General features: G+C 45.2%; 1 protein-coding gene across 1 annotated transcript in view; it reads left to right on the forward strand.

Moving 5' to 3' along the window:
- SLC1A2 (solute carrier family 1 member 2) overlaps positions 1-23,951 on the forward strand; it is a 49,124-nt gene that overhangs the window by 19,701 nt on the left and 5,472 nt on the right. Inside the window, exons 6-8 of the mRNA XM_021684742.1 lie at positions 3,573-3,806; positions 8,942-9,136; positions 12,675-12,809. Of these exons, the coding sequence (XP_021540417.1) occupies positions 3,573-3,806; positions 8,942-9,136; positions 12,675-12,809 (564 nt within the window). The remainder of the gene's footprint in view (positions 1-3,572; positions 3,807-8,941; positions 9,137-12,674; positions 12,810-23,951) is intronic.

The raw sequence follows: 23,951 nt of genomic DNA on the forward strand, positions 1-23,951 counted from the left end.
TTGTAGAGCAGATTTTATCCCTTCAAACATTGGTTTCCAAACACATCAGGAATGGATGGATGGATGGATGATAGAAAGATGACTGGATGGATGGATGGTTTTAAACTTGTTTAAAATATAAATGCCCCCTAGGCCAGCTCCAGGAAATTCTAACTCAGTAGATATGTGGTGGGCCTGGGGAATCCATGTTGTTACCAAGCAGGCCAGGTTGATTCTGAAGCTGGTGTCTATGAATGCACAGAGATACTGAGGTCTGGGTATGTTAAATTCTGTGTATGAGTTTTTGTTGGTGGAGTGGAGAGCAGTCTTGGGAAAGGCAACTTGGTGGGAGGGAACCTGAAGATGACAAGGACAGAGGTACCAAGTGGATGGAGGCAAGAATGGATGATGCAACAGGAAGAAAAAGACTTGACAGGCCAGTCCTAGATTAATCAGTGGCTTTGGCCACAGTGCCCAGAGCTGCAGATACAAGTAGCCTAAGGACAGTGTAGAAGGTATTCTCTCTCCCTGCCCTGCAGTCATGCCCTTCTAATTTAGAAATGGGTCCAATGATTCCTGGGTACCATTTGGCTTCAGGAGCTTACTGGAGCCCTCTCTTCATGCACTTTGGCTTATGGCTTCGATTGTTTGCTTCAACTCAGAAGCTTTGCGTGGTAACCTTGAATCTTGGGCATTTGTCCTTTTCCTTTCCGTGGAGTGTCATTTTCAGTGAGATAATTATATAGAAACCCAGGAGTTCAGAAGCTCCAGCTCCTGAGTGGAAGCTTAAGCTACTCATTTTGAAAACAGGTGCAGGGAAGTAATGGCCCTAAAAGGCACCATAGAGGATAAAGCCTCTTTCCTTGTCCGAATTAATGCTCATTCTCGTTCTGGAGACCAAGATGTTTGGGTTAACTAAGGTCCCTGCTTGCCTATTTATTTACCCTGACACTCTACCTTCTGGCCTTTGAGTAACACTCTCCATTGACAGTGGGAACTCATATTTCTCCCAGCAAGCTGAGTGCCTGGAGGTAACATGTTTCCTCTCTCTGATTCATTTGGCTGTGGCTCAAATGGGTTCTCCAGGGGGACTGGATAGCTGGTCTTGCTTGGCAAAGAGTCTTGAAAATACTTTTTCTCCATTCTGCAAATTGCGTTTCCAGAAGAGCAGGAAAATTGAATGGCTCCCAGAACAGCTCATAGTTGTGTTTTTCTGGACATCTTTAAAGGGTGGTTGTACTTGGAAAAGAATTGATCTCTTGGTTTATGAAGATAAATGCTAGTTGGCTTTATGGGAAGGTGTATTATACTCATTACTTACAACCTCCTGGCACAAAGACTTGGCCCCTGAGACAACCCCACTGATCTAGGAGATGTTGTGACCATGGGCACACCAGGAGAGTGTAAAATGGTGAGAAAGCCAAGGGTTTAAGGACATAGTTCCCTAATGCCTGTGGAAACAGCCCTCAGACACTGCCAGCCTTCAAAGACATGGAGGCTACAGGCTGGATGCTCATAAGGGAAGAGAGTTATTCTAAGGTCTTCACTAAGTCTTGTCATTTACAAATCAGCTCTTTCAGAAGCTTCCTCTTGACAAAGTATTTTGCTCATAAAAACATCTGCCATTGGGCAACAGTAGTCTATGAGCTGGTTTAGAAAGCCACATTAACTCAGACTTGGCTCTTTAAGCATGGTGGGGGAGAGGACATGGTGTACATGTGTGACCACAGGATTCCTTGGTCAGCAGTCAGAATGGTGCTGACAGGGACGGGGGCGGGACTTTGACAGTGCATACATATGCATGCTCAAAAATGCAATCCTTGCAGCAATCCCATGAGGTTGGAGTTAGCCTAAGCCTCGACTTGCACATCTATAAAATGGGATTAAGTCACTGCAGGGTCATGTACCTGGTAAGTGGCTGGACAAGCTCCATGTCTTATGTAATTGTGTATATAACTCTCCTCTACCCACCTCTTTTTTTTTTTTTTAAGATTTTATTTATTTATTTGACAGAGGGAGAGAGAGAGAGAGAGAGAACAAACACAAGCAGGGGGAGCTGCAGGCAGAAGGAGAGGGAAAAGCAGGCTCCCGGCTGAGCCAGGAGCCCAATGCAGGGTTCAGTCCTAGGACACTGGGATCAGGACCTGAGCCAAAGGTAGACGCTTAACTGACTGAGCCACTCAGGACCCTCTACCCACATCTTTTCTTTACCCAAGAAAGGGCTTGCTTGCTTCAGACACAACTGCAAAAAACAAAAACAAACAGACAAAAAACAACCAGCAAATCTGGCTTGGGTGTCTGTCTCCCTTTGCTGATTCCCTTACCCCAGCCGGGAGCCTTATCTTGGGACTTCATTTCCCCCAGTCTTTTTCTCAAATAAGTTCATAATTCTTACTAAGGTATCAACTTCCCCACAAACATTTTCATTTCAGTCGGAAGGTGTCGCAGGTTGAACAAGTTTATGCTCCAACACTACCAGATTGGGCAATAAAAAAAGGATGTTGCCCAACATGGGAAAAATACACTCAAGAGGAGAGAGAGCACAGTTAGTGCCCTCACTTGTGAGGACAGCAGTAAACTGTTTCCAAATTCCCGATCAAACAATAACAAGATAGAAGCATGAAAGAAGTTTACGTAGAATAAATCGGTATATGGTAAACTGTCAGCCTATGTACAAAGAGCTCCGATTGCTCATTAAAGGAAAGTGATTTGGCTGGGTAAGAGGAAAACAACCCTTGGAGAGTCACAGGCGCTGAGACTGTTCTCCTTCTACTTCCTGATTTTGTGGTCTTGGACTGGTCTTGACTTTTCTGAACCTCAATTTCCTCATTTGCCAAATAAGAATAATGATACCTTGATTTCAGGGTTGTGGTAAAAATGAAATGAGGTGATGTATGCAGAGGTCTTACTGTATTGCCTGAGACACAGGGCAGGGTAGCCAGCATTCCTGGTAGAGCAAGTATGGAAAGAGATACTTTCAGACGTAGAAGTAATAAAACCACATCTCTCTAAATGGACTCTCTGGCTCAGAGGGTTTTCTTGTTTTGGTAGGTCTCCTTTCTCTGTCTCTCTCAGTCTCCGTCTCTCTCTTTCTCATATTTTAATAAACTTCCTATCATCCTAGGCAAAAACAAAGCAAATTCACCAACACCAGCTTATAGCTGGGTGAAATGCTAATGAGCTTTCTGGGAAGCTCAAAATGGATTCCCAGTTTTCAAGGATGGAGTTGGGGGGAACAGGGAAACCAAACAAGATTCTCGAAGCATCTGTGCCTCTCAAGCTTGGTGCTTACCTGGGAGATGGTAAAGCTAATGTCTGCTATTACTGAAAATCACCTGAGCAACAGGGCTCGCCTTTGGATTTTTCATCAGAGCAGGGGCCCCCAGATCCACTGAACAGATTTCCGATCGTGCAGTTAGTCTGAAGTGAAGGAGAACAGCTGTCGAATATCGAGGACTTCCTCCAGCAAAACTCTTGGTACAGAAATGTGAAGGGTTTTCCTCAGGTTATGGTACATGTAAGGCCCAGATATAAGTTGTGAATTCTATAAGGATCTCTTCAATGTTTTTTTGTTTTTGTTTTATGTTTTTCAGGTACTCTCCCCTGGGTATCGCCTGCCTAATTTGTGGAAAGATCATTGCAATCAAGGACTTAGAAGTGGTTGCTAGGCAACTGGGGATGTACATGATCACGGTGATTGTGGGCCTCATCATCCATGGGGGCATCTTTCTCCCCTTGATTTACTTTGTAGTCACCAGGAAAAACCCTTTCTCCTTTTTTGCTGGCATTTTCCAAGCTTGGATCACTGCGCTGGGTACTGCTTCCAGGTAGAGAATACAAGAAATCACCTTTCTTTCTCTCTGCTCATTCCTTTCCCCTCTCTGCCACTTCCTCTTTGCAAAATGCTTTCATCATAAAGTTCAGTGAGAATGTGTTTCATGTATTATTAAAATATTTCTGAAAAAGGTAAATGCTTTGGATTTTTGGCTCCTAGGAAGTTAAGAGCTTTCTGATGAACATGTTTGCTGGTGTTGGTGAATAGGCAACTGTCCTGGAAATACCTCATATTAAATTTCCCAGACGAGGGGCGCCTGGGTGGCTTGGTCGGTTAAGCGGCCACCTCTGGCTCGGGTCAGGATCCTGGGGTCCTGGGATCGAGCCCCGCATCTGGCTCCCTGCTCAGTGGACAGCCTGCTTCTCCCTCTCCCTCTGCCTGCCACTCTGCCTACTTGTGCTCTCTCTCTATCTCTCTGTCAAATAAATAAATAAAATCTTAAAAAGAAAAATTTCCCAGATGAATGCATGCTGTTAATCTGCATGCCTAATTCGCCATATCTAGCATTGGTTTCATTTTAAATGTTTCCCAAAAAGATATGACAGGATGTTAAGCTATTTAAGAAATTCTCCCACCTGTGATTTGAAAAATGCTATCACAAAACACCGCTCTGTTGGAGTTGTTTTTCAAAAGTAGAAAAAGTGAGATTTTTCATGGTAAACGTGTTAGGTAAGATTTAAAAAAAAAAATAAACCAGAAGTCAGTCAGGTCTGTGACCTCTGCATGAACCTCTAGTGGACCATTTTGCCCCACTGATTTTGAGAAAATCAGGTTGACATCGATTCAACTTGACATTGACTGAGAGTCCGTTCCTTCTTCATTAACTAAGTTGCCAGGCATCTGAAGCCAATGAGGACTCCAGAGATATGCAGAGGGAAAAAAAATTTTTTTTTGGATATCTTCTTGGACTGAATTTAGCAAAAACAAACAAAAACAAGTACATAAGAAACATGTGGCAGTTCAGAATTTCAAAGATTAAAAGAGTTTTATTGTTTCAGCTTGCCCTAGTCATTTGTATTTCTGCACAAAACTAAGGGTCATGAAACTAAGACCGAGGTCATGAAGCAGGTGGCGGGAAGGCGATCAAACTCTGCAGCCCCTAGCTCAGCATCGTCTCTGGAATCACAGGTAGCGGGTCCTTGTTGTTGAGCCTGTGACCATGCTTTGCGAGTGAGGTGGCCACCCTGTGACACAGTGAGACAGCGGTCCCAAGGCTACTGAGCAGGCAGTCAGCTTTTCCTTAAGTGACCCAGCAGGCCAATAGTGGTGACTACCTGAGAAACCAAATTCGTATTTCCATCTTGCACATCAATGAGATTTTGGTACTAGTAGAATGTGGGATTTCAGAAGACGCTAAGGATATATATAATCCTTGGGATCTAGACCCTGCGTTCAGTTTCCCAAGATGAAAGGAAACACCCTGAAATTTCCTTTTTCCTACTTGGTCTTATAGATTTCATATGGTTAAGTATCTCTATCCATAAATATCCCCTTCTCTTTGGAGAGAAAGTAAATCTTTTTTTTCCCCCCAAAACAATTATGTTTAGTTTTAGATTTGTTTTCTGGTTATGAGCGTGGTGTTTGCTCACTGTGAAAAAGTTCAGACAGTGAATAAAGTTTCGAAGAAGAAGATGAACATCACCAGTTCTTCTGTTGCCCAGGGATAATTAATAGCAACCCTTTTAGTTAATCTTAATAGTTCTATATTTTCCCAATTTGTACTATTTATAGATGTTGTAAACTGCTATTTTTCACTGGTCAACATATCATAAAAGTTCTGTCAATATAGATCTTCCTACTATTTTTAAATGGCATAATAATACACTGTGGGTGCTACAATGCAAACCCACCTCCACCCTGTGATGTACGTTTAAAGTGTGTTTACGAAGTAGGGCTGTGACAAGCATCCTTATAAATACATCTCTGCAAGCTTGTCTGATGATCCCTTCAGGATAAATTTATGGAAGTGGAATTTCTCAGTCCAATGGTAAGCACACTAACTGTGTGAAAACATACCACCAGCTTGCTGCTCAGAAAAGTCCGTTAGTTTATGTCCCCACTAACTGGTGTGCGAGTCTGCCTTTTCCCACCTACTCACCAGCACTGGATATTATCAGTCACTTTAATACTTTCCAATCTTATTGGTGAAAAATGATCTCCTTGATTTTGCATTTCTTTAATTACTAGTGAGGCGAAACATCTCTTTGCCTTCTTTTTTTTTTAAGGTATTATTTATTTATTTGACAGGGATAGACAGAAGAGCACAAGCAGAGGGAATGGCAGAGGGAGAGGGAGAAGCAGGCTCTGCACTGAGCAGGGAACCCGATGCGGGACTCGATCCCAGGACCCTGGGATCATGACCTGAGCCAAAGGCAGACGCTTAACCATCTGAGCCACCCAGGCGCCCTCTCTTTGCCTTCTTATTGACCATCCTCCCCTGTGAATTGTTTGTGATGGTCAATTCCTGTTGGGTAATTTGCCCATTCCTGATTGGCTTTAACTCTCTTCATGTATAAAAATATTAACTCATGTGTCCCATGTTGTGAATGATGTTCCTCTCCACCTGACACTTGTCTTGAAAATTTGCAGTGCTTTTTGTCCCTAGATGTTTTTAATTTGCGTATCATCGAAGTTGTCCGCATTTTCATTTAGTATTTGGAATTTCGATTTTTTTCTCAGGAACATCACCACCAAAAATGATAAAATATTACTTTATATTTTCTTCCAATACCTTTGTGGTTTTGATCTTTAAATCTTCCAAAAATATTACTATCTTTCCTTTGAATGTCTAGACAGTTATCCTAGTACCTTTAATTAGACAAAGTAAATCCCAAAGGCATATGGATGGCCCAAGTTCATATTTAAATCAGACAAATGCTGATCTTGGCCAGATAACCCAAATGCTAGACCCATTTCTCCTCCTCACCCTGTATTTCAAGCGACTTTAGTCTTCGGTTAAACTGTGGCTTTTGCCGGGATGTGGAATTTCATTTTTAAAAGAAAACACACTTAAGGAAAAATTTGTGGCATGAGTCACATACTAAGAACTAACTCTGCCATTATGACCAGAGGGAAAAAACACAAAGCCCCAGTACAGCCAGCTAATTATTCTTTCTACTTCCTTGGACCCCGACTGAAGGGGGAGTGGAAGGGACTGACTCCCTTTTCTCAACAGGCTGGTGTCAGGGAGGATTGATGGAAGGGGCTAGCCTGGGACTCACCTCTATGCATCCTGCTGACATCAGTCCATGCTGTTGAAACTACTCTGGAAAAAGACAGAAAGAAGACTGTCAAGTATCTGCTAGTTATTATGCAATATTTGAAAACTGTCATTAGGTCGCTGAGGCAGGAGCCAAAGAAACAATGTCAGAATGTTGGATGGGCAGAAAAGAGTTAAAATTTTCAAGTCCCAGTTTGGATTGGTTGGGTATCTATGATTTTGAGAATATTTTCATGATTTACCAATTATTTTCTCCAGTCTATTTAATTGTCAGAAGACCTCTTGATGACATTGTGGGAAAGTGGATGCAATAATAAAAATCAACATATTCCAGTCCTCCCAGAAGTATGCTCAGATTCATACCATTTAGAATCCCAGCCACCAACCACAGCTGCCATTTCAGACAAGTCATGGTATCCTGCCGACCCTTCAAAGGGGTCCAAAGAAAGGGTAGAGTGGGGGAGTCTCATTAAAACATCTGGGACAGCCAACCAGATACAAGGTACAAGAGGTCTCCAAACATTCATTTCTTCTACCTAAGACCAAGGAAGAGGCATGAGACCCCTGACCTGAAATCACAAAGAATGTTCCTATAAGATGACTCTGGCTTCCCTAAGGTTATTATTAGGAACCTGTGGGTCAGTGGTTTAAGAAGATGCAGACTTAGGTGACCCTAAGTTTAGAGCTTCTGGTTTCTGTTTCTGAGTAGGCCCTGGAATCTGCATTCTCAGTAGCTTCTCTGAAGCTGATGGCTCTCTCTCCCACTCTCTGAGAAACTGAGACCTCTGGCAAGTGTCTATGTTAAGCTTGGCGGGAGCCCTAATTCTGACTAGTAGAAGGAGGGAACCATGACTAAGGCTCTCAATGCCTGATAGAAAAAGTATGTCTGCACCCAATTCACTTTGCTAAGGTTTGAACAGAAAAAAGCCCCCAAAAGCAAAACACAAAACAAAACAATCAAACCCCAAAGAGAATGGACCACAAAGCACTCACATGGCAGTTTGGGTGTTCTACATTTCTTTCCATATTACTTAAATTTTGAAGCCAATCCGCTTACCCCCTCATGCGCCTCTCTCCACATGGAAATAATATTTTGGCCGTCAGCAACACTTATCCTTACAGGTTTCCTAATTTAGAAGACACACGAACATGTCAGGGGTTCTGGCCTTCGAGGCTGGGTCATGTGGTCATGAATTCCTGTACCAGGCCTGGGACGAGTCGGGGTGGAGTCACTCCATCCACATCGGGTCTTTGATTAGCTACAGAGCACATGCTTTTTGCTCTATGTTGTTGCAAAGACTGTACAGTTGGCCAATGACCATGTATCAGGGAGTTGGACTGTCTGTGAGGGTCCCTAGTGAATTGCTAGAAGCTCAGGTTCAGGCTAAATGGTGTTTAACATGTTTGTCCAGCATTCTCAAAATTAGCTCAGGGCAATTCCCAGAGACTGGATGCAGCCCATGTAGTCATCTTGTTGGAAAGTGTTTCTAGCATGAAATTATGGGTCATTCAAAAATTCCCCATTCCATTTCACTGTTGACAGCTCATTGTTTTCTGACACTTTTTTTTTTTTTGCAGCTCAATTAATGTGGGCAATCAAATGGTCTTTAATATATAATACAAGAGGGAAACACTGATCAAAGGAAAAAGGATTTAAAGCTCTAAGTAGATCTCAAAAACCAGAACCAACAAAAAGAGTTTGCTGCCTATGAACATCTTAATAAGACTGAACTTGAAACTCCAAACAGCTGGTATTTAATTTGGCTCCAGACACTGCTTTTTCATGTCACATTGCTTGATTGGAGCAAAAGAACAAACACTTTGTGGTGGCATTCCGGTTTGTGTTTTGTCTTGCTTCTCTAAAGTGGACATAAACTCTTGTCTCTCTTTCTCTCTTGGTTCCTTAGTGCCGGAACTTTGCCTGTTACCTTCCGTTGCCTGGAAGAAAACCTGGGAATCGATAAGCGCGTGACCAGATTTGTCCTCCCGGTCGGAGCAACCATCAACATGGACGGTACAGCCCTTTATGAAGCGGTGGCCGCCATCTTTATTGCCCAGATGAATGGTGTTATCCTGGATGGAGGCCAGATTGTGACTGTGAGGTGAGTGGAGTGTGGGTTGGGGAGGCACTAAAATGGCCTTTTGCCCTACCCCCTTCCACACTAACTCCATTTGATGGGGCTACTTGAATTTCAGGTCCCCTGGTGGAAGAATGATGAAGAAAATAACATAGAAGAGGAGTTATTGGCAGTCTCAAGGGGAAAATATTGTGACAGGAAAGAAGGAGGCTCATACTTAGGCCTGCTGTTTGTATTGCACATGTGAAATTGCTTTGGAAATTTGGTATTATTTGATTTTTAACAATCCTGTGATGGTGCAAGGCAGTTATTTCTACGCCCATTTAATAGATGAGGAGGCATAGGCTTTCAGGGGCAGGGTAGTTTGTGCAAGGCTGCCCCGTTAATGATCCAGGAGGGTTGTAACTGGGGCCGACAGCGGCTGACTCTGGATCCACTTTTCCTTTCATTAAAATATGTTCCCTTCAGCATTTCAGAGGGTCATGGCAGAAATGATGAAATACCGGAAGGAAGAGATTTCTCAATACAACACAAACCATTTTATTACAACGAAATCACAAATATAGATCCATACGTTTTACTAAACCTATTTTTACCATATGTATTCATCCTTTAAGAAATTTAGGAAGAATGCTTTCCCAAGAGATCATTAAAAATACATTGTTTCTCCATAAACTTTAAAGATCATACTTAACTTGCTTATACTAATTTATCGAATCCTTACAACCACCCTGTGAGGAATGTACTTGTCTTAGCTCAGGCTGCCGAGACAGAATACCACAGACCAGGGTTCTGGACCCTGGGAAGTCCGAGATGAACGTGCTGGCAAATTCAGTTCCTGGTGACTATCCTCTTCCTAGATAGTATTGCCCTTCTTGCTGTTTGCTCGCCTGGCCTTTCCTCGGTGTGTGCAGTGAGAGTGAACAAGCTCTCGTAGGTCTCCTCTGATAAGAGGACTAATCCTGTCATGAGGGCACCACACTCCTGATGTACTTACCCGCCCCCCCTCCCCCGACCCCCTGAAAGGCCCTGCCTCCAAACACCATCACATTGGAGATTAGGGCTTCAACAAATGAATTTGGTAGGGGGGACACAACTCAGTCCATAGCTGTACTGTAGGGGAGCCTCAGTTTCCTCATTGGTATATTGGGGGACATTCTAGGGGGTTGGGAGTATTGTACCTGGGACATAGTCACCTGTCAACAAATGTTAGCTACTAGTAGTATTGCTATTAGTGATGCTCAGTAAAATTCAGTACTTCTAGAATATGAGAGAAAAATGTGACAGTGATGTAGTGAGTGCCATGGTGTCACTCAGGGGAAAACATGCTTCAGACCCGGGTATCCTGCCTTCTAAGTCATATCGTCAGGGAATGCATGTGAGACTACCAACTTCTTTTGCTTTAAAACTCAGAGACGAACGAAAGATGAAACCCCTTCTTTTGAAGCCAAGCAAGATGATTCTGGTCCCTCAATTCTTGGCCCCGATGGTAACCACACTTCCCATTGAGTTCACACCATTAGATGAAAACTTAAGAGACGGGAGGATGGACCGCGGACCCATGATCAGGGTTGATTAATTCAGTGTTGGAGGGATCGGGGGTGGGGAGCATCAGGCCCACAGAGCATCGCAATCATGCAGATGAGTATTCTGATCCCAGCAGACGACGGTCCGGCTGTTTGACCCTAAGTTTCTCCATCTGTCCAATTCGTGGTTTCCCCCGTGGAAAGCAGATACAACCATGTGTACGTTGCGGGGTTACTGTGAGGCTCTGCTGGGACAATGTGTGTGTAATACCCTGTACAGCATCCAAGAACAGCCCTAGAGAAGTGAGCCAGGGAGCGGAAGGATGGGCAAAGTGGAAAGGTATAGAGAGATGGAGAGGCGATCACTGCCCCAAGAAGCTGTTACAGGATTTAGACTCACCCGGACACTCCGCCCGTGGTACGGTGAGACTATAAATTGGGGTGAAGGAAGAGTGGGGGGACCAACTGCTAAGAAGAAGTCTCTTTATAGGCTTTTGTCTCACACAGCCCGGGGGGGACCAGACCATGTGGCCATAGTGCAAAGGGATGTGTAAGAATGACTCATAACAGAAGCAACTGATGTTGTAAATAAAACGGCTGAGGCCATGACCGTTGGAACTTGGGAAGTCCCCCTTTCCTGGTGTTCTATCCATGTCAGGGAAATGACTGAGAATTCCCACCGTCCAACTCTTGGGGCTTTAGAGAAGTTTTTATTGCAAAGCAGCCTTACCCTGTCCAGATTTCCTGATAAGAATAACAATTCACATTTACTGGGGGGTTGCAAGGTGCCAGGCCTCTTCTATGTGCTTTTTATTTATTAGCTCCTGATGACCCTTTCTTAAAGATAAGGAAACCATGGCACAAAGAGGTTAAGTAAGTTGCTCAAAGTCATGTGGTTAATAAGTGACAGAGCTGGGATTCGAATCCAGGTTGTTCCATTCCATAATCTTCATTGATACCCACTATATACTATCACCTCCTATGACCCAGAAGGATCCAAGAAAAATGGAGTTCTTTAAGCCTTGACACCAGCTCTACATTTATGGGGGCAGGGGAATAGCGCAGATGGGTTCTGTCGATCCCACCTAGGCAAGGTGTCCAGATGGTGACAGGCCTATATCTGGAAGGATGGCAGTATGGAAAGACCAGTGCAAACTATAGAACCTCGTAGGGCCTTCCTGTCTTCATACATAAGATTAGGTAAATTCAGGTCCCTCCCAATGGTAAGACCCAGGATTCTGTGCTTGGTCACAACAACGGTCTGGGCTCAGTTAAACCAGTTTGGGCGCCCTCTGCTGGACCACAGAGACCCCCTGGTGTCTAGACAGGGCACTCGAACCCTAGATTAAACCCTCTTCCAGAGACAACTTCAAAATGGTGTTGGGCGTGCCCTTGGCATTGCGAATGATGAGAGGCCTCAGAAAGAAAACCTGTTATTTCATTATCTTCCCTTGGCGCCTTCTTTCTGAATAATGTATTTTCCAGTCCATGGTGAAATGTCCAGGCGTCTGAAGCTTAATGTCATTTGGAGTCTGTTGATTTGTTCCCCTGATGTCCACTCAATCGGGTCTGGATATTTGCTATTCTGAGTTCTCATGTTAACATTGGCAGTGGCTTCCTCAGACTTTTGCCACGGAGTCCAGATGTCTCTGGGGGCTCACAGAGACATAAAGGCATAAGCAGAAATGAATACAGTGGTATTCCCATGGGAGGGTTAGGGTGATTTGTTTTCCTTCTTTATTATTTCCTTGCCTGCTTGAGAGCCGCACTTACCTTCGTGGAGCCCTGTGATGTATTAGGCTAATTGGCTCTCCTGCTGAGGCTAAGGCTCTAATCCAAGAATTTGTAAACTTCCACCGCAGTTGAGTAGAGACCCTAATTCCCGGGTCTCTTCACACTCTGGATTTCTCTGTTCTTTGAGAAACAAAAGAAATTTTATGACTGCTGGGGAAATTGGAGCTTACAGTTGCCTGCCAGGGACGGTTTGGCCAAGTCCTCTTTCTCTTCCCCTGACCCGGTCTTCTCTGTTCGCTCAGCCTCACGGCCACGCTGGCGAGTGTGGGTGCAGCCAGCATTCCCAGTGCGGGCCTCGTCACCATGCTCCTCATCCTGACGGCTGTGGGCCTGCCGACGGAGGACATCAGCCTGCTGGTGGCCGTGGACTGGCTGCTGTAAGTGCTTGCCCAGGGGCCTCTGCTGGGGATGTGAGTCCTGCCTCCCTGGGCTGGACAAGATGCAAGGTTGCAGCCCAGGTCTTCGCAAATCCCCATGACAACTTCTGCCCTCCCTCCCTCCTTCTCTCTAACATTTACTGAGCGCCTCATTGGGAACTGAAGGCAAAAAAGGCATCCTGAGGACCTCCCAGTCTAGTGGAGGCATCAGATAAATTACACTACAAAGTTAAAAGCATAGCAATAAGGAACCCACTACTGATGCATGCGGGGGATCTCAGGACATTATACTGAATGAACGAAGCACAAAGCAGTGTGCGCGGTATGATCCCATTTATGTGAAGCTGCAGGAAAGGCAATATAATCTTAGCAATAGAAAGAGATCAGCGGTTGCCTGGGCTTGGATGGGTGAAGAGACTCATTGGGAAGGGGCACAAGGAAATCGTTAGGGGTGGTAGCAATGTTTCATAGGCACAGGTATGCACAGGTATCTACGTTTGTCAAACCTCATCAAACCATGCACTTAACATGGGTACATTTTATCGTATGTTTGTTATACTAGATTTAAAAATATCTCACATAGGGGTGCCTGGGTGGCACAGCCGGGTGAGTGGCTGACACTTGATTTTGGCTCACATCATGATCTCAGGGTCCTGGGATTGAGGCCCACGTCAGGCTCTGTGCTCATGGGGGAGTTTGCTTGAGATTCTCTCTCCCTCTCCCTCTGCCCCTCCAGCTACTCGCTCATGCCTGGGCTCTCTCTCTTTCTCTCTCTCTCTTGCTCTCACCCTCACTCGAAAATAAAGAAATAAATCTTAAAAAAAATGTAGCATGCACATAAAAGATAGTGATAGAAAGAGGCACCTGTCCCAGTCTAGGATAGAAGGGCGGAATGGAGGAATCAGGCAATAATGAACATGGCAACTGAATTTGCATGGGCACCATGTGCCAGCCATTGCACCAAGCATTTTCATCTTCCCCTTTCTAACAAACCTGAAGGTTTGGTATTATTACTCTTGGTGTATAGATGAAGAAACTGAGGTGACTTGAGAGTGAAGAGAGATTTGACTCCAGTTTGGCTTGGTTTGGGAGGCCACTGCGTTCTTCATCATGGCCATATTCAAGCTTCTGAAGGCAGTGATTGCTGAGCTGAACTGTAACCAGTAGGTAGATGTAGGTGGAAGGGGGAACAGGGCGTTCCAGGCAAGGCCAAGGCCCGCCTGTGCAAAGGCACTGAGGCAGCAAACAGTGTGGGATTTAGTAATACTGGAGCACAGAGTGGGAGGCAGGGACTAGTGAAAAGTGGGACAAAATGGATAGCCTGCACGGCCATGCAGAGAAGTTTGAACTTGACTGTGTCCACATAGCCCAGCTACCTTTCCCAGTATATTTACCAGTGAAGGGCATTTTCATAATGTAGGACACTTGCCCATTCACAGGGCAAGTCTAGCCAGATGGTCCCCGATAGGGAGATGGGAATCGATCCTTGCTAAGGGCCCACTCGGTCTCTGATATTCTGTGGGGTATACACTATGCCTCCTGTCCAGTCTTGGAGCTAAGCAATAGGGGCTAGAGGATGCTGTTGGGTTCAATGTCAGGGGCACAGAGGTCCAAAGCCAAAGTGCCCGCACATTTTTTAAAACTGCTCCACATGGCAGTAGTAATATTTCTGACATCTATTGGCATAGATTTTAAGAGCCAGAAGCCATCTTTAATGCCCTTTAGTTTCCTGCATCTAAAACAACAGTTCCTTCCCCTTACCTTCGCCCTTCCAAAGGGAGAAACATGCACATGACTAAAGGGAAGGACATCTGGCAAGCTAGAAGGAAGACTGACCTCTCCACAGAGCTTGCCTGCTGTTAAGGTTTAGGTTAGAACATAGAAGTGGCTCCCCGGACATAGTCTATACTCCTCAGGAGGGCTACAGGGAAGGTCATGGATCTTCCTGACTGGTTCTTTCGTTACCAGAGAAATGCTCTGAAAATACCTTTAGTGGGAAGGTGAAGGGTAAGCGAAATAGCCTCTTCTCTGTCTCTGCTAGTCTCTCTCAGGGGGTGGTGGTGGGTCCTCCGTGTTAGCTCGGTTGTTCTGGGAGCCAGTGCTGGCCCCCAGGGCAGGCTTTCTCACAATGTCTGTTCTGACAAGGCAGTCATGGTGGCTGAGATTCGGCGCTGGTTTATGGGTGGAAGGATTGGGAGGGAATGGGATGAAGGAGACAAAGGAGTGGGGTGGGCTTTGGTGGGGAAGAGGACGAAAGGGAAATGAGGGCATTGGCAATAGTTTAAGGTCAGTAGGAGCTCGACACATGTGCACTAAATTTCACCACAGGGTTGCTGTGTGATAACCAGGGGCCTTTCCACACAGGAAGAAAGGCAGAGGAAGCTGTTGAAATGAAATGTGCTTCCCCTGTGACTTTTGCTTCCTGAGTCCTCTGCCTCTTGGCTCCTTGAACCCCCCAAAACGGTGTTATTGTGGAGCTACTCTTGCCTGTGTGTCTACATTACCTCGTCTCTTCTCGGGCTTGTTTCTGAGGCCTGAAATCCACCATTAGAGATCAGTCTTTTTATAAATGATCATTATAGAGACAGCCTCCCCTCATGATCATGCAAATGCCTTTCTTTGAGTGAAAAAAAAATGCACTAATATCATTTGGAAATGAAAAAGGGAGCTGGTACTTGGTGGATACTGTCATATTCTTTACATCTGGTAACGATTAATCCCCAAAGGGCTCTAAGGAGTGTTTCACAGATGAGGAAACTGGGAATCAGAAAATTTAAGTGTCTTGCCTGCGGGCACAAGAGAGCTTGGGTGGTCAGGTCAGGATGCTTCACCCCACCCGACACAGCTTCCTACTTACAACCAAGCAGATCTAGTGGTGGGCAGAAGTGGAGAAGTGCTCAGTCAGAAAGGTTTCAGGGAAGACAGACCTATTAGGGTCACGCCTGGTTCTACAGACTAACCAGGGAATTTTTTGTTTGACCTGTTTTGTTCCTCCTCCAAGATTAAAACAAAACAACAGAAAATGCCTAAATGGGGACAAATGGGGTACAATCAAGGCTCAGCTACTCTGAGAATTCAAGCCCTCCAGTTCCAGTGGGTCAGCCATTGTGGGCCCTGGGCTTCTTGGCAGTCGTTTGCTTCCAAGCTTGTTGGATGAGAGTCATTTCATGAAACATCCAAGACCCTGCCCACCTCTGACCTAAATGTTAGTGAATGGAATAGGAGGGCTGGGTCCTCCCCATCACTCCACACCAGCGCTCACATGTTCATACTTGTGCGGAGATCAGAGTGTCCTAACTCCAGGGTGGGAACGTGTCAGCAGAAGGGAGTTGGCTGAACCCAAAGAGGATCATACATTTGGATTAACTATATTGATGAAACTGTATATGAGAAAACTCAATCCCAGGCTGGCCCTGGAAAGGAAGGAATAGATGAAGAGCTGTCCTCTGTTCTGGGGTTGGATCTCAGGTGCGGGGGGCCCCGTGTGCCCAGAGAAAGGAAAGCAAACAGTCAGGAGCCCTGGATCTGAGCTCTGCACTTACTCTTTGTAGGACTTTGAGCAAGTTACTCTCTGGACTTGAGCTCTGTCATGTGAACACTGGGAATAGTAACTTGTCAGCTTAAAAGCAGAGTCTAGACCCCATGCCCTTGAGTGCCCTACTGGTTTTAAGACTTGGACTAAGATTCTGCTGGTGATGGATGTTTGTGTACAAATAAGCCTGAATGTTCCTTTTAAGAAGAGAAGAAAAAGGGAGGGTAGAGGATCCTGGGAAAATGTGCGTAGGGGTCTATAGTTAGGTCAGATCTGCTTTGAATTAGTAATGGTGGCACATTCTTTCTCACCAGCAAGTGGAGCTCTGGAAACATGCTCTTGGTCATGGGCTCCGTGGCCATTGGGTATCCATCACAGTGTGAACGGGGTTAGGGGAAAGAGTTGACACAGAGGTGCAGGGGGAGTTTGGCCATCCCCTAGGAAAATATTCGGTCAGGGGAAAGCAGAGAAAAAGAAAAGGTGAGGGTTTTTTGTTTTTGTTTTTTCTCTCCGGGCAAACCTTGTAAGCTCTCATAACTCTAGCAATTTTTCAATTTAAAACCAAACAAAGCCTGCAGTGACATTTAATGTGCCACAATGTTTGCCAACTGCTGGAGACCAGCCAGCCTCATCACTGCCCGCCAAGCCCTGGATGCTTCTCAATGGGCAGGCTTGGCCGCTCTGTAAATGTCATGGTGAAAACCAAGATTCTGGGCCCTGAAAAATGCAGGAGTCCTCGAACAGTGGATGGGCGGGGCTGGTAAAACCAGAACCTTCCCCAGGGCCCAAGAAGCCCTTTGTGTCAGGAATTCTCGGCAGATATTTGTAAGAGACCTCGCTGACACCCTTCTCTCTTGGAAGGAAGCAGGATGGAGTGAAAACAGGGAACCAGTACCAGGAAGAGGTAATAAATAACCGGGTCTGGCCACAGGTGGCAAAAGGAAAGCCAAAATACAGTGAAACCCAAGTGGGTCTGTGACCCATTTATCATATAAGACTGCTGGTGAGATCATTTCTGGGGACACATTTACTAGCTTGGGGGATAGATTTGAAATGGGAACTTACTAGGAAGACTTTACGACCTCCTTCCTGCGGGGGGAGCTCTGAAGCTCCCTGTTAGCCTCCCTCCTTGGAGGGAATAGAACCCAGTGATTCTCAAGCTTGAGCATGCGCCAAAATCTCCTGGAGATTCGGGGGGTCTGGGATGGGGACCAAGAATTGACATTCACCAGTGATACTGAGGATGCATGCCAGGAACCTCGCTTCCAGAAACCATGGATTAGAGATAGGGAAGGGGGAAGAGGAGTCCCTGGTTGTGGGTATATCAGCACCTCGATTCTTTTTCAAGCAGGGCTTGAACTCACGACCCTGAGATCAAGACCTGAGCTGAAATCAAGAGTCAGGTACTTAACCGACTGAGCCACCCAGGCGCCCCTCAGTTCTTTTCTGAACACCAGTTGGCAGTTCATGCATCCAGTCAATAAAAACAATGGAAAGGACTCAGGATACTGCTAGCTCATACTCAGCAAGTGCTCCTTCAATATTAGACAGTGTTCTAAGCACTTTACATGGACCTGTTCAAAAGTTGCCCCAAATTATGAGGCAGCTAATGTATTATTCCCATTTAACCGTTGACGAAACTGAGGCTCATGGAAAAGCAGCTTATCCTGATTTAGTGGATGTTGAATGGCTGACCTGGGATTCAAACCCAGACAATCTGGCTATTCCTTGGGGGTCCGGGCCCACCAACCTGGGTTCTCGTTCTCTTATTCAAGACGCAGGCATGCATATATACACACAGAACTGATTGAAGGCCTACTCCATGTCTGGTGGACGAGGAAACCAATTCCTACATCTGCCATAGCTCTGAAGATTCTGGGGGTTTACGTTTAAATCTTTTTCTTTGATTTTTCAGTCCCATAGAATTCTTTCTATGTTACCCAGTCTATGTTGACCTCAGCATGGGATGTGACCCTTTCCCCCTAAGTCCTTCCCTCCCTTGACAAAGTGTCCCTGACTCAAGGTGGTGAAATTATAGATCAGGGTGGGGTGGGAGTGGGGCTACAGTTCTGCACAGCAAAATCATTTTTTAAAGTATCACAAAAAAAAATACAGAAAAATGGGGTGGGGTAAAGCTCAAGAGAGTGGTAAGATGAAAAAGAGAAAATGTCCCTCTATCTACCATTGAATCTTGAGTTTTGTTTCACTGAAGTAATCACTGTTAATAACTTCAGGTAGCATGGAAACAACAATTTAATATGAAGCACCCCTTTTCTTTAAAAAAAAAATCCTTGGGGCGCCTAGGTGGCTCAGTCGTTAAGCGTCTGCCTTCGGCTCAGGTCATGATCCCAGGGTCCTGGGATCGAGCCCCACATCGGGCTTCCTGCTCTGCGGGAAGCCTGCTTCTCCCTCTCCCACTCCCCCTGCTTGTGTTCCTGCTCTCGCTGTCTCTCTCTCTCTGTCAAATAAATAAATAAAATCTTAAAAAAAAAAAAAAAATCCTTTAGTGCCCACCATCCCCCTCCTAGGCTCCTCTCTCTGCTCTGTTTTGCCCTTCGGTCCCCATCTCTCCGTGCCTTGCTGGGCCCCCTCCCCTCCATCTCTGTGCTCACCCCCAGCAATCAGGACACCTCTCTGGTTTTTGCAGGCAAGGTAATTTGGGCTCTCGGTCTCTCCTTCCTCCTCCCTCTACATCTTGCCCTGGCCCGAACTTCTCACCACCAAGACAGCCAGCCAGACATCTGCTGAACAACAGACAGTTGTCTTTCTAGACTTTATCTGCCCTCTTTAACAATCCATCCCTGCCCCTCCTCCCTCACATGCCTGCCCACCCACCTCCCCCAACACTGCCCATGTCATGAACCAGTACCAAATGGTATCAGCACTCAAAGAGCTGATAGTCTAGTAAAGGGGACAGATGCAGTCCAAAATCCCAGCCGAGTTGTGCTAAGTGCAAAAAGAGGAACGCACCAGACTTGGTGGAGGAACAAAAGGGGAAGTGGTCTTTTGACCACTTTTGACCAAAAGGTCTCCCCTTTTCACTTGGACTCCTGATGATAGCGATGGGGAGGCGGAGGCAGAAGGGCCAACTGGGTCCGTGTCTGGCCCTCTGTCAGGCCTTTTATATGCAGAGTTTGGCAGAACACCTCTTAATGACAGGCACTCAGGCCACATTAGCAGTTACTTTCTTCTCAAAAGGCTTGGATGGAGGGATTACTTTCCATAGCTTACAAATGAGAAAGCGGAGCAGGAAAAGCTACGTCCCTTCCCTGCTGGAGCCTGGATCACAATCCAGGCTCCCATCCAAAGCTCACACTCTTCAGTGCTTCGGTGGGCCCTCCTTCCCTTCTCAACTCCATGTGGCTTTAGCCCTTGGATGCTTCAGGTGGTGCCAGCCTTCTCCGGCCTGGGGCCTCGGGTGATCCCTCTGCCACACTGTGCACCCCACACTCCAGGAGGCAGACGTGATGATTTGTGTCTATGAATGCGAAGTTGAATCACGTGAAATTGCCAGTGTTTGGCCTTAGGGAATCACTGAAACGGCAATTTCATATGGTTTAGCCCAATACAAGGAGCCAGATGCATTTTGGGTGACCCTGCTCCCTTGGCTCTGTTATTTCATGAGAACCGGGACTTTCAGACAATTCTGACACCCTCCTGCCAGAGGATTTAGATCAAGAGATAGAGAAGAGAGAGAGAGGACCTTGGCAATTGCCTTTCTCCCAGGGAACCAGACCAGGTGCCTCAGGGTGACTGACTAACGCAAGACCCTCTCTCATCTTTGGTTCCTGGTGGCCCCAGAGCTATGACGTCTGTGGGGGATCCCGTTCAGTGAAAGATTCTAACCTCACCTCTGTCTCCTTTTCACAGTTCTCACACACAGTGTCCAGACTCAAGGATAGCACCAAGCACTCTAAAATGCTTTTTACCAAGTAGCCTTGAAGTACTTGAGGTCAGCAGGGTTTCCTGAACAGTCAGGGCTGGTTGTGAGACAAAATGAAAGTATTTGCCTGTTGGAGAAATTTCCACATGTGAACCGTAAACTCCCATATCCTGCTTTTGGCCAGACTTGGGCTTCCCCGGAGTTGGTCAGACATTCCCCTGGTGGCCTCAGCAGCAAACCAAAAATTCTATCTCCCGTCTCCCCGCATCTTCCCTTCCCTCCCTTCACCTTCTCAGTCAGCTGTCTTGAATAAGTTGATAACAAATAATGTCGCCACTTAATCTTTCTCCTTCAATTTTCTATCCCTGGTGAGGCGGCTTCTCTCTCTGTCTCTGGCTTTTAACTGCCCTGGCTGAATCAGTAGTGGCCCCTCTGTCCCTAAAACCAGGGGCACTTTTTCTTTTCTTACCTGACCTCTAGGCAGTAATTGGCATTGTCCACCACACCCTTATTTTTGAAACATGCTTCCCCCAAACTCTTCCATTTTTCTTCCACCTTTGCAGACTCTTATGCCTGTTCCCATTCCTTAAATGTTGGTCACCCTCGGGGTCCTAGACAAGACTGTCTCCTCTTCTCACTCTCCATTCTCTCCAAGGATGAACCAAACACACCTGTGGCAGCCACCCATCGCCGCTTTAGGTGTTGACTCCTAACTCACTATGTGCAGCCCAGTCGTCGCTCCTGATCTTTAGTCCATATTCCCAAGCACTTGTGGACATCTCTATTTTGCTGGCTCCCAAATCTCAGACCCAGTATGTTCAAGCTGACACGAGAACCTTTCTCATCCCAACCTGTCGTATCCCATACGTATGGTGGCACTGTCCACTGATTTCCCAAAATCAGAAGCCTGAGAGGAACCCTTGCCTCTTTTCTCATTTATTCTGTATAACCAATCAGTGCTCAAATCCTGTAATTCTGTCTCATAACCTTCCAGCACATCTTCACTAAGTGGATTTTGCTCTTTCAGCCTTATCCTTCTTCAGACCATCCTTCATACTGGAACAAGCATGGTCTTGCTCTTCAGTGGCTCCTCATCACCCTTGGGATAATGCTCTGATTTCTGAACTTGGCTGATAAAGCAATACATGATTTGGTCGGTTCTTACCTTCTGCCTCTCATTACACTCATTTGCCTCCTGAATGCTCTTAGGTGCTCTTATCCCCTCAATTTCACATTATTTATTTCTTCTCTGTAGCTCATTATCTCAGACTTATCTTTGGGACCTAACTTGAGATACTTCTACTCAAGTCTTTCCTGGGGCCCAAGTGTAGAGAAAATGTCCTACCTTCAAAATCCCATAACACCCAGCACTTATTCCTATTAGAACATTTATCTCACTCTATGGGGGACACAGACAAGTAAAGAGAGTGTGGGTTCTAGGAGGAAGAGGGAGCATAGGAAGGGCCTTTTCTTGTTCTTTGTTGACAGGGCACGGGACATACTGCCCTGCACACACTAAGATGCTCATTGTATGAATGAATGAACTAACAAAGAGCTCAGCAAGTATTAGAGTCTGTGTTCTCTTCTTATTTCTACATAGCCATTTGGATGCTCATGTGCTCCTCCGATCTTTAATGAGTACTTAAGGTGTGCTGAATATTTCTCTCATTTTATTTAACCCTCACAATATCCTGTGAGGTCAGGATTAGCCCCATTCCATATTTCATGCTCAGGTGAGAGATGATTTGCTCTAGGTAAGAGAGTCAGAAGATCTGGGTTAGGGTTCTAGTCCTAAGTCCAGGGCCCTTCCCATCTTGATTTTGGTGTCAAACATCAGTATGCTTTGATTCTGCCCATTTCCATCTTCCATTCATTCCTGGCCTGATATCTATTTCCTCTGGTCAGAGTTCATTTTCAAATTCAAGGAAGTCTGAGGGTATGGAAGAGATATTCTATTCCAAAAACTTGGTTCAGTGGCTGCTCTGGAGAGTTGGGATTTGATGTCAGAAAAGGTCAAGGGTGGAGGAAACAAGAGTTTGTAAACTTATATCACCCATTTGGGTGGCAATGGATTTATTAAACTGAAAATGTCATTAACCCTTGAGCATGGTATCTTGTGCTTTCGCCCACATGATGGGGGTATGAGTGATAGCTATTCCCAAAAGGGAAAGGAGCCAGCATATAATGAATATTCAGTATGGGTCAGGAACTCGTTTTATCTTCTTGAAATCCTATAAAATAGGTATTTTGCCTGCATGAGAAAAATTCTGGTAGAGGAAGTGACCGAGGTTATACAGTTAGTAAGTGGCTGAGCTAGTTTCAGAATCAGAGCTGCCTGGCTCCCAGGCACTTTGCATCATGTGGCAGACGGTGGGTTCTGGAGGCACACTGCCTGTGCTCGAATTTGGTTCTATGACTTTATTAGGATGTGTAACTTTATGAAGCCACTTAATCTCTCCAGACTTCAGAGTTTTCATTTCTTAAGTGTAGGATAATAATACTTCTTATAGGTGGTGGAGAGGATGATGATGATGGTGATGACAATGATGATGATGGGAGCTGATATATCACATTTAATATGTATAGGAATATGCTTTACAGATATTACCTTGTTTAATCCTCTCCACAACCACTGCCTTCAGTCCATCTACTTGCCAATAATGTAGATCCTTCTGGGCCATGATATAAATGGGTACTCAGAATTCCTCTTGAAGACTTGAGCGCTCTTTGGAATTTAACAATTGGTCAAGGATGTTAGGTGCATGGCTCAGGACACATGCCAGGAGGGATTTAAAGTATAGTTGAAACACAACAAAGGAGACCACAGCTATGTGATGGACAAATAAATCAGCTGGTTAGCTAGGAGTGCGACCCTAGGAATTGCCCTGCAAATAGGGTTAATGTTTTCAGGGGGATATGGTAGCTTAACTCGGCATGTTTGGGCATTCTACCTAATTGCTGCCAAAAACATATTTAAATTGACTTGATAAGATTTATAGTAATAAAGTACACATCATGTAATAACTAATGTTTTGTGAGCTCTTGCTAAATGTCTCAGAGAATTCTGTGCTGAGCACTTTGTTATCTTATTTAATCTTTGCAATAACCCAGTGTTGTGGACATTTTTATTATTTTGATCTTACAGATGAGGCCACTAAGGCTCACAGTTAAATGTTACGTATGATCAGCGTTGTCCAACAAGTAGAAGAAAAAGCTAGCATTTGAATCCAAGTCACGCTGTCTCCAGAGTCCATATTTTTTCTTAACTATCATCATCCCCTTCCACTGGGGCTTCTTACCAATCTCGGCTTCAGGTGCCTAATTTTGTGGAGGACCTCAAGAGCCAGTCTTCATTCATGTACAGACTTTATCGCCCTGAGGCAGATTCGCCAAAGCAGAAGGGAAGAGAGTAGCATTCTTAGATGGAGATATGCCCCTGAGAGTTGAAGGGTTCTGATCTTTATTTTTGCATGGGGAACATCTTCCCACTTGAAACCAGAGGCTAGCTGGCTCACAAGCTCACAGGCCAGACTCCTCCTGGTGCAGCTTCATTTCTTTAATGAGAAATAGATTTAATAGTAGCAACTAGAATTTATGTTAGGCCTTTGTTCTAAGAACCAATTAAGACTTCCACTTTGCCTTGAACTAATTCTAATATCCTTATATATTTTTTTGAATTCAAGGCTAGAGTGTCCTGGACTAAGATGTCTTAACAATATTTTTGCCT

Source organism: Neomonachus schauinslandi, chromosome 11, assembly GCF_002201575.2.
Source record: "Neomonachus schauinslandi chromosome 11, ASM220157v2, whole genome shotgun sequence".
Lineage (NCBI taxonomy): Eukaryota > Metazoa > Chordata > Mammalia > Carnivora > Phocidae > Neomonachus > Neomonachus schauinslandi.